At 36.7% G+C, this 17,500-nt stretch overlaps 1 protein-coding gene across 8 annotated transcripts in view; it reads left to right on the top strand.

The window, feature by feature from the left end:
* The window catches only part of Sgk3 (serum/glucocorticoid regulated kinase family member 3), a 125,063-nt gene that overhangs the window by 65,905 nt on the left and 41,658 nt on the right, over positions 1 to 17,500 (top strand). For 6 of the 8 annotated variants that reach the window (XM_076835451.1, XM_076835448.1, XM_076835453.1 and 3 more), the window contains exons 2-4: positions 444 to 670; positions 5,964 to 6,047; positions 9,538 to 9,610. In XM_076835451.1, the coding sequence (XP_076691566.1) occupies positions 593 to 670; positions 5,964 to 6,047; positions 9,538 to 9,610 (235 nt within the window). In that variant the 5' untranslated portion in view covers positions 444 to 592. The remainder of the gene's footprint in view (positions 1 to 443; positions 671 to 5,963; positions 6,048 to 9,537; positions 9,611 to 17,500) is intronic. The other 2 variants (XM_076835449.1, XM_076835452.1) reach the window with 2 other exon arrangements.

The following is a 17,500-nucleotide window of genomic DNA, read 5'->3' as shown; positions in this document are numbered from 1 at the left end:
CTGATACAAAATCTGAAAGTCATAGTTTGTAGGATGGCTTATAACCACTTCCCCCCTCTCATCTCTGCTACCTCTAAAGGAGTCTCTTTCTCTACGTGCTTCAATATTAACCAGTAACACAGTAGACTACTGGGACAGGAGGGCAAGACTCTGATCATCCAACCAGAACTGCTTTCGTGAGAATTAAACTTTAGTCCACACGAACTGCAGTGTATAGACTCCTGGAATTTCCAATGGAAAGGAAGGTAGATAGGATACAAATGCTTGATTGTGGTTTAGTGCTAGTAACACAACAGGAACTAAATCTCTAACCTGGGCCTAGATTTATAAATTTCTGCCAGAATAAACATCAAATGGGTCCTATTTACAAGGAATGACAAATCTTAATAATATTTTTAAGTTATCTTGCTAATCAATTCTTTTTTTTTCCCCTGTTGGTTAAGGTTGCATGATGGAATTTGAACATTACTTCAAGAGTTTTCATATTTTGGATTAGTTAATTGTGCTCATCCTCTGTTGATTATTTCTTCGGACTCATTTTTTGGTTTTTTTGGTGCCCTTTTGAGTCATTTAAACGCAAAGAAATTATATCATGGACTACAAGGAAAACTGCCCAAGTGTAAGCATTCCCAGCTCTGATGAACACAGAGAGAAAAAGAAGAGGTTTACTGTAAGTATGTAACATACAGCATACGGGAAAAATTTTGTTATAGAAAATATTTCCATTTCTGCTTTTGTTCTTCCCTAAGCTAGAATGTTTCTCTTTCCCCCATTTCTGAATATCCAGATTTTATTTCTTTTGAATGATGTGTCCTCCACAGAGTCTGCCCTGCTATTATAACAAAAATAAAACTTCCTTCTTTAATGCATATTTTTGCCTGTTTTCCCATTTCCTTGGAGAACAATACAAAACTATCTCAGACCCTCTTTATCAGAAAATGTATGTGTGTGGTCTAGTGTGGTGGTGTACACCTACAATCCCAGCAGCTTGGGAGGCTGAGGCAGGAGGATTGCAAGTTCAAAGCCAGCCTCAACAATTTAGCAAGGCCCTAAGCAACTAAGTGAGATCCTGTCTCTAAATAAAATATAAAAGAGGGCTGGAGATATGTCTCAGTGGTTAAGTGCCCCTGAGTTCAATTCCCAGTATGAAGGAAAAGAAAATGTATGTGAGCATACATACTGGTCTACATACTGATAATTTTATGTATGCTGTCAGGTGTTGTTGATCCATGTTAAGAATTTCTGTCATGAAGTTTCCATAGTATCTTTCCTATGACATTTATTACTTTGTTTTATTTTTAATATTGTTGTATCAGATGTCCTTTTTTTCATCTTAAAAGCAAAACCCACTTCTGATTTTATTTTTTAATACTGTAGTATCTGTTATATAGCTTTATAAAGAATAAGCACAATGAATATTTCCTGTTGTTAGTATACAATAGAGAATAACCGCTTTTTAAATTAACATAATGAAACATACAATATTGTATTTATTTCCAGTAGTCCAGTTAGTATATACAGATATCTCCTACCCTTCTGGAAAAAAAAAGTCATTTATCTAAGTGATCTAGTCGTATAAAGTCCCCTCTGCTGAGTAGTGTTAAGAAATTCATTTAACAACTTAGATCTGTTTAACACTTATTTTGATCTAGGTAAAAATGCCCAGGTTGTGTTAATTCTGCTCTTTTTTCTTATTTTGACATACTTCTCCAGGTTGTCATCTTGACTTATGGGCAGGAGGGTATCTCCTTTCACAGTATTGATTGAGTAGATGACTAATTTCATGGTAACCTAGAGAAGGCTCATGTATTCTGGTCATCCCTGTAGATCTTTGCTGTTCTAGCTGTGGAATGGCTGGTCTAGCACATATCCAGATGTGGCCGACATCATATAGCCCTGGGCATTTTATCAGCTCTGTTGCTGGTGTCTGCAATTGATGGACTAACTTGGGATCGCTCCTTTTTTGGCTTGGCCAGGGTCCTAAAGGGGCCCTCTACTGACTCAGTGCTTTGGCTCTCAGTAGCCAAAGAACCTCCTAAGGCTGTGACATGTTCTTTCCTGCTCTTGACTCAGTAGTTCCTCCCAGCCTCCAATGAGGGTTTCACCTGACCCCTGCCAGTTGAGCCCCATGACAAGCAACTTTCAGTTCAGAGTGCATGTCACATGGGAGATGAGAAAAGCTGAAGAGTTAAAAACTAAACCCTTCATCTGAACACTACACACTGCCTTTTTAACTGTGTGGGCTAGGTGCTCCCAAATGGTGGCTTTCTCCCAAGAAAGGGAGAAAAGAAATAGCCTCTCTGCTCTCTGTTCTTTCCTAAACAAACACACCTCCCACCTCTTGCATCAATGGCCCCAGCAGAGAGATTGGAGGCCATTTACCTCTTTTCATGTGTGCTGTCAGCTTCTATATTGTAGTGGTATCTTAAACAGTGTGCATTTGTTACACATGATTTAAACACATTTTTACTAATATCACAATGAAGGTAAACAAGGGTTAATAAACCTTGGGTAAAGTAGGGAAGTATGTGCAAGTTTTTTTCCTTCCCTCTTCTTATTTTTACCTTTGGGCCATTCTCTGCTTCAGGGACTTTACCTCCTGCCAAGTTTGACAGAAATTCATAACATTGAAAGTGTGGGCTGTAGGTTGTGTCAGATGTCCTTTGATTTTTCAGGGTATAGGTATTTCCATGTTTTCTGAGAAACGGTCAAGGAAGACTTCAGCAACTTTCTTACCTAGCTGTGCCCACATGTGCTCTGAGTTCTCAGAAGCCTTGTCCAAATCACCATGTTCATTTATTTCTTCAGATTCCCAAATGTTGCCTCATTACAGAGACTTTCTGGCCTCTTAAAATATAAAATAGCACCTTCAAACCCCACCCCAAACACCCTTTCACTCTGTCCTGATTAGTAACTCTTTAATAGCTGTAACCATCACCTGACTTTTGGCGTTTATTTACATGTGCTTTGCCTGCCAGAATCAAGGTCTTTTGAAGCAAGAATTTCCCTTACTATTGTTTTACCATCCCCTATAACACAGATAGTAGATGTTTAGTAAGTATTTGTTGGATGAAAATAGTACTAAGTTCATGTATTAATTACTGGGTCACAATAGTGCTGTCCTCAGTCTTCAAGAAACTTGATTCTAATGAGCTCAGATAGACCCCTCCTCATCCAACACAGACTCTCTGTTCAGCTTCAGCAAGTCCAGATGCCTGTAGAACAAAAATAGACCTTGTGTTACTGAGTATTCAATAATATTTTTACACTCTTCTCATCTTTTATGTAACTCCCATAGATTCATGCATTGCATTCTAGTATGTCTTGACTTAAACCAAGTCTACATTATATTTTCATTTATCCACTTGATAAACTGTCGGTGAATTCTGTATTATGCCAGGAATCTTCAAGGCACTAGAGATTCAATGGGTAACACAGTTCTAGCTCTCAAGAACTTAAATTCTGGTGAGGAAAGACAGACCAAGTAAATACTCAAATAAAAATAATTTCGTATTACAATAAGTATTGTATTGTTTCTGTGAAATCCTGCTTTTTTCCAATAGAAGTATTTTTTAAATTTTAAATGTTTTTTGCTTGTTATTTTATTAGAACTTACTTAATAAGCACTTGTCTATAACCATACTGTTAGTTAATAATTTCACAAGACCTTATTTCCTGTAAATATATTTGCTGCAGATCCACTCCAGCCTGGAACCCAAGAGTGGTTCTGTTCTTGGCTGTACCTGGGAACCAGGGGAGGCCACCTGACATTTCTAGGGACTAGTGTCCTCACCAGGAAATCAGCATACGAATTTAAGAGCCTGGGCCAAGTGCGGTGGCACACGCCTGTAATCCCAGCGGCTTGCAAGGCTGAAACAGGAGGATTGCGAGTTCAAAGCCAACCTCAGCAAAAAGCAAGATGCTAAGCAACTCAGTGAGACTCTGTCTCTAAATAAAATACAGAATAGAGCTGGGATCTAGCTTAGTGGTCAAGTGTCCCTGAATTCAATCCCCAGTACCCCACAAAAAAACAAGAAGGGTCTGGGGATGTGGCTCAGTGGTTGAGTGCCCTGAGTTCAATCCCCAGTACCATAACAAAAAAAAATTTTTTTTTTAAGAAGCTTGCTGAATATGGTGGTACATTCCTGTAATCCCAGTCACCTGGAGGCTAAGGCAGGAAGATTGCGACTCAAGGCCAGCCTCAGCAATTTAGTGAGACCCTGTCTCAAAATAAAGAATAAAAGGGCTGGGGATGTGGCTCAGTGGTTAATTTAACACCTCAATGTTCATTTAAGCACCCTGGGTTCAATTCCCAGTACCAAAATAAAAGAATTTAAGATGCTCACAATCATATAAACTTAAGGTTTTTGTCCTTCCATAGCGGTGCTCCTCCTAGGCCTATCTGATCCTATGTGCTGTATCACACATAATCTGATCTTAGCTTCACTGGCATCTTGACTAGGTCTTCTGCCCTTTACTTCTGCCCTCTTTCTATGGGGAGAGTATTACCTGACAACAAATTCTAACATGTTATACCCAGTAACTCCCTCTAAGACAACTCAGTGCCTTTATTAGAACTTACTTAATAAGCACTTGTCTATAACCATACTGTTAGTTAATAATTTAAGAACTGGATCACCTGTATGTGATGTTGTACCCAAGTGCTTTTCTTTCCCTCTGAGTGATATATGTCTCTTATCCAGGTGACTGATACCAATGACTTGACTTCACTTTCCAGTTGACGCTGTATCACCTCACAGAAGGCTTTATATTTTGGGGTCCTTCGGTGAAACTGTGGCCCTGTGAATGTGTCTATATATTAATAATACTACAGAATTTCTATAACATAATCACATAAAATATCAGATTGTTGCTTTTCTTACAGTATTATCTAAGGTGAACTTGTGGATATAGGTTACCTATCTTTCATAGGAAAGGAGAGTTTGTATTCATTTGTGTTCTTCTGAGATAAAGTTTCTCTTTTAAGTTGTCTAACAAACCATATGAAATATCGTAAACCTCAAAAGCAACTTATATTTTTTGTCATCACTATAAAATAATACAATTGATAAACCAGGTCCTACATCAGCCAGCCTTTCATCATATACCTGGATTCTTGTTATTTTTCCTTTAGAAATTATACAAAATCCTTGGGGTCCTAAACTCTTCTCTCATAATTCATCACAATATGTGGAATTATATTCTGAAAATATCTATGGGTGAATTAAGAGAGTTCATTCTATAACTATTGATGATTTGATACTGGTTCTGGTACATAGAGAATAGAAGGTTTAGATTTTTATCTTGAGTTTTATGTTGTTTATTTAAGACTATGAACTTGGGCAAGTTATTTAACTTGTTGGCTCTCACTTTCTCATCTGTAGTGGAGGTTAATAATTTTTGTTCTGATTACTTCATAGGGTTGTTGATTATAGTTATGGGATCATGTATTATGAAAACGTTAAGCCCATGTAAGATGATATTAGAAAATCTGAGTACAAACTCTTAATTTAAAGAGTACTGCATAAAAGATGGCCTGCAAAAAAGAATAATAATAGTTTAGTGTTTACTCTGTGCCAGGCATTACTTTTGAAAGTACTTGATAATTTCTAGCATTACTTTCGAAAATTCTTTATAAATTTTATAATATTCAGTACGTATGATGTTATACTCTTGAGAAAAACCTGAAGCAAGACTGGCAAAATGTCAGAATTCAGTAGATCCAAATAATGAATATTTGTATGTTATTTTCTAAAAATTACAGCAATATTTCATAACATTAAAAAATAATTACCTCTTGATAAGATTAACATTTCAGTTGGTATGCTTATGTGCTTGAGAATAATATGTAAACATTAATCTTAATACCAGTTTTGCAAGTATAAAGACATTTTTACAAATTTAACTAAAGGGGGTTTTTGCAGTTAAGATTTCTTAAATTAATGTTATTTTTATATCTGCAGGTTTATAAAGTTCTGGTCTCTGTAGGGAGGAGTGAATGGTTTGTCTTCAGGAGATATGCAGAGTTTGACAAACTTTACAACACTGTAAGTAATAGTCTACAAGATTCTACTTAAAACACCTTGAAAGACCCCCAAAGATTTATTGGAGTGAATAAATTAATACTAACATGTATCAGAAAAGCAGAAAAGGGTAAGGGATTCTTAAAAAGCATCCTAACAGGAGTTCTTACAAATAAGGATGCAGAGAGGACTGTTGAGCAATTCCAAATAAACTGTTGAACAGCTTATATACATTTTACTGTCAGAGACTATTAGAAAAATCCTTCATACCAAATAATAGTTGTTACTCATCATGGTATTTCTGCTGAGTAATTGCCCAGTTGTAAGCTTTAGATCCGAAAGTCTGTCGTGAGCCCACCCTCTTTCCATATGTTATTTTTAGTTAGGGATAAGTCTTAGGTTCTAGGGTTGTTGTGTTTTTTGTATTGTTGTTGTTTGGTTGGTTGGGTTTTTTTGTATTGTGGATTGAGCCCAGAAGTGCCATGGAGCCACATCACCATATCCCCAGTTATTTTTTATTTATTAATTTGAACAAGGTCTCACCCAGTTGCTGAGTATCTCACTAAATTGCTGAGGCTGGCCTGGAACTTGCAGTCCTCCTTCCTCAGCCTCCCAAGTTGCTAGAGTTACAGGTGTGCACTACCATGCCCAGCTAGAGTTTTTTGTTTATTTGTTGTTGCTGTACTAGGGATTGAACCCTGAGGAACTCTATTATTGAGACACATTCACAGTACCCCTACCCCGATCCCTTTTTATTATTTTGAGTCAGGGTCTCACTAAGTTACTTGGGCTGGCCTTGAATTTATAATCCTCCTGCATCAGCTTCCCGAGTTACTAGGATTACAGGCATATATAACTATGCCCAGCCATTTTAGATTCCAGATTTTAAGTAGCTAAAACAACTGAAATGAGTATTAATTTTCTTTCAGATACTTGGTGGGTGAGATTCTTTTTAAGTGGGTTTTAAAAAAATATGTTCTTTTTAGATATACATGGCAGTAGAGTGTATTTTGATAGTGAAAGCTAAGAGACCACTGACTACCTAAGTAACTAAAACCTGATTTTTGTATATTCATAATTCAGATAGTAAAGAATATTTATAATAATAATGTTTAAAGTTGTACAAACTTTCTAAAGTAGACAGCAAAACAGCAGCATCATTGTAACTCATCAGGCTCAATACCACCAAGTACTGATGTGGATGGGGGTTGTTGCCTTGAAAGATCTATGTGGAGGACAAGAATGCCTTAGTTCATCTCCAGATTAGGGCAGCTGTGAGTTCCAAACTTTGCTTCAGTCAAGTAAAAAGCAATTGTGGCCAAGCATAGTGGTGCCCGAAGACTCTGAAGGCTAAGGCAGGAAGATAGCAAGTTTGAGGCCAGCCTTGGCAACTTAGTAAGATCTTAGAAACTTAGCGAGAATCTGTCTCAAAAAATAAAAAAATAAAAATAAAAAGCTGGAGGTGTAGCTCAGTAGTAAAGCACTTATAGGTTTAGTCCCCAGTATCAAAAAGAAAAAAAAACCAAAGATACAACTATACCTCAAATTCCAAGTTTCAGTTCTTTATGTTCTCATAATAATGAGATTTCCCAGTGTTGTTTAATAAGTGAAAAATTATTAGACATCCTCTGTATTATATACATAGGATGATAATTTTTAAAATTTCTTAACCCTGGTTCCTGAGACATATAAATATGTAAGTTACTAGTTACAGATTTTTTTTAGACATTTTTCTTTTCTTTTTTTCTCTCTTTTTTATTTTTCAGAGCCAGGGATTGAACCTAGGGCCTTGCACATGCTAGGCTTGTGCTCTACCCCTGAGCTACATGCCCAGCATAAGAATTTTTTTTTAATGAGGGAAATTAAGCATATCTCCATTAAGAGACACATTATTTCCTAAATGGGCCAGAATAATGTCTATCTATAGAACTTTCCATTATTCATTAAGTAGTGAAAATTAAGACTTCTGATTTTACTCATTTATCATTTCACTATATTTGTATTTGTTCCAAATAACATTCAGATGACATCCTAATTGAAACTGAATTTAATAATATTGAAATTTTTAAATGGTATTTGTTTCTATGCAAAATTAATACATATTCTAGCAAGTCTATATAATAGAGGAAAGTAAAACTACATTAAACTTTAAAGTCAGCCATCAGGCTGGGGATGTAGCTCCATAGTAGAGTACTTAGGTAGCATGCATGAGGCCCTGGGTTCAATCCCTGGTACTGTAAAAATCCATAAATACATTTTACTGTATTTTCTTTGTATTATTTTCTTTAATATCTGTGCAACTGAAGTATCTATATAGTTTCAAATATTGCTTAGTCAAAGGATATTGAGATTCTTTTAACAATAGAGTTTGTATATGGGATATCCTTTGTAAATTTTTAGTGTTTTTTAAAGATACGGTTTACATTGGAGCCTGGGCAAGGGCTGAACTGTGAGACGTAAAATACCTGTTAAAATACCCACCAAAGCTCTTGTATACCTGCTATCTACATAGCATTTTTTTTTTTGAGATCTATATTAATCTCACTGTACCCATCAAAATAGCTAAATTATTTTTTGGTGAAAGTAATATGACAGTATTATCTCACACACACAGTACACTTCAGATTTTATCATCCGCCTCATTTCTCTTATATTCCTCTTCCTTTTTGTTTTTTGGTTTTTTCTTTTTGTGTACCAGAGATTGAACCTAGGGGTGCTTAACCACCGAGCCATATTACCAGCCCTTTTTCATATTTTATTTAGAGATAGGGTCTCACTGAGTTTCTGAGGCTGGGTTAGAACTTATGATCCTCCTGCCTCAACCTCCTGAGTCACTGGATGACATATGTGCACCACCATGCCCAGTGGGTTTTTTTCCTTATTGCATCATTTTCTTTGTCTCTTTTTTATCATAACTGCTTTTAATTCTGCCTTCTATGGTGAGGGGCAAAGAAAAAAACTAGGAGAATGATATCATTTGTGTTCTTTGAAACTATAGAGGGCAGGTTAAACCTGGTCTAGTAGAGTTGTAGCTTAGTGGGAGTTTAGAAAATTCTTCTATAAAAAGTTTAAGGATGGGTGCTTCATGAAGAAGAGAATAAAAGTAATCATGAAATAAGATAACCAAAGCAAGCTTTATCTTTATGCTTAAAGATCCTCAAATATTAATACCCCAACTAATTAATCACCAGCTGATAACGTCATGAAACCTCATGGAGACCCATCACTGGTACAGATCTCCTCTGCTGAGTTTTTACAAGAAAACTGAGGCACATGGATGTTGAGTAACTTATCCAAGGTCACACAAATACTATGTGTTTTATTGGGACAAAATAGGATGGTAAATCTGTGGTATTTTATTGGAATGATTTAATATTACACATAATATGATCATATAGTTAAGTGTGTCTTATGGTGAATTTTATTTAAAATCAGATTGTTTTGGATTTTAGTGTATGCATTACTAGAAGACCTAAAAAATTAGTTCATGTGATACTACTTTTTAAAATTTTAGTTGAAGAAGCAATTTCCTGCTATGGCCCTGAAGATTCCTGCCAAGAGAATATTTGGTGATAATTTTGATCCAGGTAAGCATTAACTTTATAGACCAATTATTAAGTAAGTGATGGTTGAAGTTTGAAGAAGTAGTTAACTTTTTCATTGCACTGCATAGTAGTTCAGGAATTTTAAAAGTCATTTTCTCCCATGTTCTATGAGAATAATGTCTCAGGAAGGTATTTACTCTATACCAGTCATGATTTTAAGTACTTTGTACTTAATAAAAAAAAGTAAAGAAATCTTATTAAGTAAAAGAGAGGAGAACCAAAAATAATAAAACCATAAGGCCTGGATAACTGAGAGAATTAATTAATTCAAAGTGGCAAAAATGAATGAAGAACACAACTGCATGTTGATGATGAGCCTTGAACTTGGATTCAAGTTCTGTAGAGCCCTTGGTTGAATCCTTGAGGCTGAATTATTTCCTCAAGGGCAGAAGGCAAAGTAAAAGACCTGCAACATCATTGCTTCATTGTTGAAAGCAAAATACAGGCTGCATGCCTTGTGGTGTTTATGTTTTCATAAATTAACTATTTGACACTAAAAATTCATTTTTGTTAAAGAACTGTTTGAAATCTATCCTGAGCATATTGTGACTTGCCAACAGTGAAACAGACTGTATGTGTGTCATAGAGATCTTGAAAAACCCTGCAGTGAAGAAATCAAATATATTAAAAACTCTGAAGATAGATAAGATGCTTGGGGAAACAGCATTTTGCTGGTGGGCATGCACAGTGGTACAATCCTTGGAGAGAGGAATGTAGTTATACTTAGCAAAAATTTGTGTATATTTCACTTTGGCCAAGTGGGATCTACCCAAAGATAAACCATATATACTGAGAAACTATATATGAAATGATATATATGAAAAACTGCATATTGTGATATGATTTTTACAAGAAAAAAACTGAAATTAATTGAAATATACTTTCAAGTCTACAATGCAATGTAGCTGTAAAAAAGCTACACTGCTATGGAGTGACCTCCAAAATATATAAGGTGGGGGAAAAGGGTGCAGATGAGTTTGTATAGTGTGTATTTTTTGTGTATGAAAAAGTGTGGGTATTTGAAAAGAAATAATGAATAAATCAAAATAATAAAACCAGTGATTTTGAGGAGGGCTAAGACCAGAGGAGGCAACAGGGATGGAAGTTAGATGTCTCATCTTGTTTATGTCTTTGACTTTGGAACCATGTATACATTTTAAACAATTTAAAAGCAAGCATAAAAATGCAATAACAAAACATTTTCTAAGACTTTTTTTTTCTTTTTATTAATTTTTATTGTTGGTTGTTCAAAACATTACATAGTTCTTGATATATCATATTTCACACTTTGATTCAAGTGGGATATTGCTGCAGTCTCTGGCTGGGCACAAATCACGAGCCACCACACAGCTTGTAGATTCAAACAGCAATTCTTTATTCCCGATCTCACACCGGCCTTCTACAAACACATTCTGGGGAAATCCACATTCTCTGCCCAAATCCACTACTCCTGGGCTTCTGTCTCCCAAATATACTGTCTGACCCTAAGAACTCAAGAGGAACTCAGGCAGCAGGATACGCCTTATTCTAAAGGGGGAACACCCTAATCTCCTATTATGCTAAACCGCCCTATTCTAAAGGGGGAACACCCTAATCTCCTATTATGCTAAACGGGGGACACCCTAAACACGGATCCGCCCTGGTCCTTGAGCAAGGTCACCTTTCAGGAGTCCTTCCACTAGACAGCATGGGAGTAGCTGGCAAGGAAATTGTCATACCTACTTGGCTGATGGCTCCCAGCATCTCCCCCCTTCTGATTAATTAAACAACAAGTAATGTGGCTTAAGGACCGTGCCTGGTAGGTTGTCCAGTTCAACATATGGTTCTTACCCGTCATTGGAAAACTGACCTTTAGGCGTCAGCCTCCTGTCTTAGGTTGATACCAGTGCAACTGGATCATACCCGTCAGTGACTACCGGTCCAGCATACAGCCATACTTGTGGATAGGTCTATGCACCAGTGGGGGGGGTGAGGTTCTTTGCCTCACCTCTGTTGGCCCCCAAATTTGGCCTTGGTGCCAGTGGAGGAGTGAGGTTAAAGTGGCTTAAGGACCGTGCCTGGTAGGTTGTCCAATTCAACATATGGTTCTTACCCGTCATCTGAAAACTGACCTTTAGGCGTCAGCCTCCTGTCTTAGGTTGATACCACTGCAATTGGATCATACCCGTCACTGACTACCGGTCCAGCATATAGCCATTGGCCCCCAAATTTTAGACCATCACTAGCAGAAGGGAGGAGGATACAGAAATGCCACGACACCAAGCCAATTGACAGTTCCTTTGGAAAAATTGCATCACTGGTGAACTCCCATTTTTACCCCGTATACAGATTGCAGAATCACATCAGTTACACATCCATTGATTTACATATTGCCATACTAGTGTCTGTTGTATTCTGCTGCCTTTCCTATCCTCTATTATCCCCCCTCCCCTCCCCTCTTCTCTCTCTACCCCCTCTACTGTAATTCATTTCTCCCCCTTATATTTTTTTCCCTTTTCCCTCACTTCCTCTTGTATGTAATTTTGTATACCCCTGAGGGTCTCCTTCCATTTACATGCAATTTCCCTTCTCTCTCCCTTTCCCTCCCACCTCTCATCCCTGTTTAATGTTAATCTTCTTCTCATGCTCTTTGTCCCTACTCTGTTCTTAGTTACTCTTCTTATATCAAAGAAGACATTTGGCATTTGTTTTTAAGGGATTGGCTAGCTTCACTTAGCATAATCTGCTCTAATGCCATCCATTTCCCTCCAAATTCTATGATTTTGTCATTTTTTAATGCAGAGTAATATTCCGTTGTGTATAAATGCCACATTTTTTTTATCCATTCGTTCTAAGACTTTTTTTTAAGTGTCTATTAAGTACCTTCCAAGGTACTATGTTGAGGACTAAAGATAATAAGGGTTTTTTGGTTTGCTTTTTGTTTTTGTTTTTTTGGAGCACTGGGGATTGAACCCACAGATACTCTACCACTGAGCAACATACCAGTCCTTTTAAAATTTTCTTTTGAGACAAGGTCTCACTAACTTGCTGAGGTTGGCCTTGAACTTGCAATCCTCCTGCCTCAGACTCCTGGTAGCTGGAGTTTATAGGTGTGCACCACTCCACCCAATAAGATTTTTCAAATCCTTGCCTTCAACAGCTCTTGTAGAAACCACTTTTCAATTCTCAATTTTAACCTTCTCTGCATCTTTTAAAATATATATTCATATAAGGTCTCAATTGGAAAAAAAATTTATACATATCTCCAACTATAGTTCTTAAAGATAATATGTTGAGGAGGGGATCCAAGATGGCAGGCCAGAGGGAGGCAGCATTCTGTGTCGCACCATGACCTGGGATTCAAGTACTTAGAATACAGCTTCTCTGCAAACGATATTCCTGCCCCCTGCAGAAGAAGCACCATGCCTGTCCAGGGCTCCAGGCCTCAGCCTCAGAGTAGGTCTTCCAACTACTCACTCACGCAGGACTACCGCCCAAGCGAGACCATCAACAGCTGCAGCAGCACCCTTAAAGAACTTTTGGCCACCCACCTGAGCAGAAATCATGGATGTGCTCCCAAGGAGAACACCCAGTAGCTTCCCATGAGTAGGAAATCTGGCCGCCACCCCTGGTGGACCCCCATTTACCAACGTGGGGCTCCCCCGGTAGCCACCATCTTGGGCCTGTGCAGCAGTGGACATAGTCCCCTATAGACAGTAGCCTGCCTGCACCCAGGAACTTCACACAGGCTCTGAAGTCAGCCAACACTGCAAGCCACAAAGCTTGTGGCTGAACTCATCATCCAACACCATCGCCTGGCTCCCCTGACCTGACCCGGCATCCTACTACTGAAAGCAGGCGCTTCCATCTTGGGTCATCTTCATCATCATCTTCAGGTACCCAGTTTCTAACACGCCCCTCTCTCTAGCATCCACTAACCTGGCACAGTGACACCCTTCACCATCCTGAAGGTGTAGATACCAGCTAACAATAGACAACTCCATCTATAGGACCAGAAGGGAAGCAGGAAAGATATTGATCTCCAACCAAAACAATCCTTTATTCTTTCAAGATTATTTTCTTCTTTTCCTTTCTTTTTTCTCCCTCCCTCACATCCCCAACATATGTGAAACCAAGTGCTTTGCATGAATTAGGATTTTGAGGACTGGGACATTTGAATAGTATATTACAGTTGTGTTGTTCATTCTTTTTTATTTTTATTTTTTTCCCACCAATTTCTGCTATTTTAACGTTTTTTATTTTTCTTGATATATATATGTGTGTTTATACTCTACTGTCTTCCCACTTATTTGTTTACTCAAATTTACTTCTGCTCCCTTTTCCTGCTACTAATCTTCTTCTTTAGATTTCTCTTTCACAATTCCTAAGATATAACAACTGTATATCAGCACCTCCTACCTCCTCAGCATATCATCTTCCTCCTCACTCCCAGTTCTTTGCCTACCATCAGAAACTGTAAACCCTTTTACAAACCTGCTGATAGATAATAATTGAATTCACCATTTCTGTACAAAGTGACCAAACTGTACATGTCTTATTAGCAAACATTTGTTTTTAGGGTGTATATTGTTTACATTGGGATCTGATGCCATTGTACTTCACCTCAAAGGAGAGGTATTAGATCCTGACAGGGGCACTATAAGCCTAAGGGTAAAAACAGTAATGCCTAGTATATACAGTACTAGAAGGGAAGACACACAAGCAATATGAAAAGGGAAGAAAATGCCCCAAACAAATCAAGATACTACAGTATTAGGATCCATGGCAATCACAGCAGAAGAAATTACACAGAAGGAGTTCAGGATGTACATAATTAAAATGTTCTGCGAATTAAAGGATGATATAAGAGAGCAAATGCAGCAAAAGATCATTTTGACAAAGAGCTACATAAACAAATACAGGAAGCAAAAGATTAATAGGGAGATAGAGGTTAAAAAAACCAGAAATCCTTGAAATGAATAAAACAAACAAAAAGTTCAATTGAATGCATCACCAACAGATTAGACCACTTGGAAGACAGGACCTTAGACAATGAAGACAAAATATATAATATTGAAAAGAATGTGGACCACATAATGAAAATGGTAAAAACATTCAAGAAATATAGGATAGCAGAAAAAGACCAAATTTAAGAATTATTGGAATAGAGGAAGGAATAGAGTTCCAAACCAAAGGAATGAGCATTCTATTCAATAAAATATTATCAAAAATTTCCAAACATGAAGAAACCAAATTTAAGATGCTTACAGGATGCCAAATGTACAAAATACAACATATCCACACCAAGGCACATTATAATGAAAATGTCTAAATACAGAATAAGGAGAGAATATTTAAAGCCATGAGAGAAAGGAATCAGATTACATATAGGGGGAACCGATTAGAATATGTGCAGATTTTTCAACCCAGACCCTGAAAGCTAGAAGATCCTAGAACAACATATATCGAGCTCTGAAAGAAAATGGATGTCAACCATGATAAACAGAAGTTAAAAGATTTTACAACTTGAAAGTCTGCACTACAGAACATCCTCAGCAAAATATTTCATGAAGAGGAATTGAAAACCACAATGAAAATCAACAAAGGAAGGTATTACACTAAAGGAAAAACTAATCAAAGGAGAAACCAAGACAAGTTAAATATGAAAAATAAACAAAAATGGCTAGAAATGCAATTCATGTCTCAATAATAACACTGAATGTTAATGGCCTAAACTCACCAATCAAAAGACATAGACTGGCAGATTGGATTAAAAATATATATATATGCTGCTGCCAAGAGATTCATCTCATAGGAAAAGGCATCCACAGACTGAAGGTAAAAGGTTGGGGAAAATAATAACACTTACATAGACTGTGGAATCAAACAGGTTTCTATCCTCATATTAAAGTAGACTTCAGGCCAAAGTTAATCAAAGGGTTAAAGAAGGATATTTCATACTGCTTAAGGAAACAATTCATCAACAAGACATAACAATAATAAATTTATATGCCCCAAACAATGGAGTAATTAAGTTCATCAGACATACTCTTCTCAGGTTCAGGAGTCAAATAAAACACAACACATAATTCTGGATGACTTTAGCACACCTCTTTCACCACTGGATAGATGAACCAAACAAAAGCTGAATAAAGAAACTATAGAACTTAATAACTTAGACTTAACTGACATATAGAATATCTCATCCTTCAGTGAACAGATATTCTTTCTTCTCAGCAGTACATGAATCCTCTAAAATAGACCATATATTATGCCACAAAGCAATTCCTAGAAAATATAAAAAAGTAGAGATATTACCCTGCATTCTATCAGATCTTAATGGAATGAAATTAGAAATCAATGATAAAATGAAAAATAAAAGCAACTCCAACACCTGGAGATACATAATATGCTACTGAATGAACAATGGTTGGAAAAGACATCAATGAGGAGATTAAAAGATTCTTAGAGATGAATGAGAACACACATACAACATATTGAAATCTCTGGAATACTATGAAGGCAGTAGTAAGAGGAAAGTGTATTTCATGGAGTTCATTCCTTAAAAGAGGAAAAAGTCAAATAAATAACATTACCTCTCAAAGCCCTAGAAAAAGAACAAATCAACACCAAAAGCAGTAGAAGACAGGAAATAATTAAAATCAGAGCTGAAATCAATGAAATTGAAACAAAAGAAACATTTGAAAAAAATGACAAAACAGAAGTTCTTTAAAAAATAAAATAAAATTGACAAACCCTTAGCCATGCAAACAAAGAGAAGGAGAGAGAAAACTCAGATCACTAACTTAGGTGATGAAAAAGGAAATATCAAAACATACACTACAGAAATACAGAAAATAAATTAGAAATTCTTTTGACAACTTGTACTCCAATAAAATAGAAAATATCGAAGGCATTGACAAATTTCTAGAGTCATATGATTTGCTCAGATTGAATCAGGATGTTACACACAATTTAAACAAGTCAATTTCAAGTGAGGAAATACAAGATGCCATAGGAAACCTACCAACCAAGAAAAAGCTCAGCACCAAATGGTTATACAGCCGAATACTACAAGACCTTTAAAAGAAAAACTAACACCAGTACTTTTCAATTTAGGAAATGGAAAAAGAGGGAGCACTTCCAAACTCATTCTATGAGGCCATTGTCCTCCTGATTCCAAAACCAGACAAAGACACATCAAAGAAGGAAAACTTCAGACCAATATCTCTAATAAACATAGATGCAAAAATTCTCAATAAAATTCTGGCAAATCGAATACAAAAACATATCAAAAAGATCGTGCACCATGATCAAGTGGGGTTCATCCCAGGGATGCAAGGTTGGTTCAACATAAGGAAATCAATAAATGTAATTCATCACATCAATAGACTTAAAGGTAAGAATCATATGATCATCTCAATAGACACAGAAAAAACATTCAACAAAATGCAGCACCCCTTTATGTTCAAGACACTAGAAAAACTAGGGATAACAGGAATATATCTCAACATTGTAAAAGCTGTCTATGCTAAGCTCCAGGCCAACATCATTCTAAATGGAGAAAAATTGAAAGCATTCCCTCTAAAAACTGGAACAGGAATGCCCTCTTTCATCGCTTCTATTTAACAGTTCTTGAAACACTGGCCAGAGCAATTAGACAGATGAAAGAAATTAAAGAATACATATAGGTAAAGAAGAACTTAAAGTATCACTATTTGCTGACGATATGATTCTATACCTAGAAGACCCCAAAAAATCACCATAAAACTTCTAGAACTAGTAAATGAATTTCGCAAAGTAGCAGGATACAAAATCAATGTTGATAAATTAAAGGCATTTCTATATATCAGTGACAAATCCTTTGAAAAGGAAATGAGGAAAACTACCCCA

Source organism: Callospermophilus lateralis, chromosome 16, assembly GCF_048772815.1.
Source record: "Callospermophilus lateralis isolate mCalLat2 chromosome 16, mCalLat2.hap1, whole genome shotgun sequence".
Taxonomy (NCBI): Eukaryota; Metazoa; Chordata; class Mammalia; order Rodentia; family Sciuridae; genus Callospermophilus; species Callospermophilus lateralis.
Note: the sequence above shows the minus strand (reverse complement) of the source record. Positions and strands in the feature narration are given on the sequence as shown.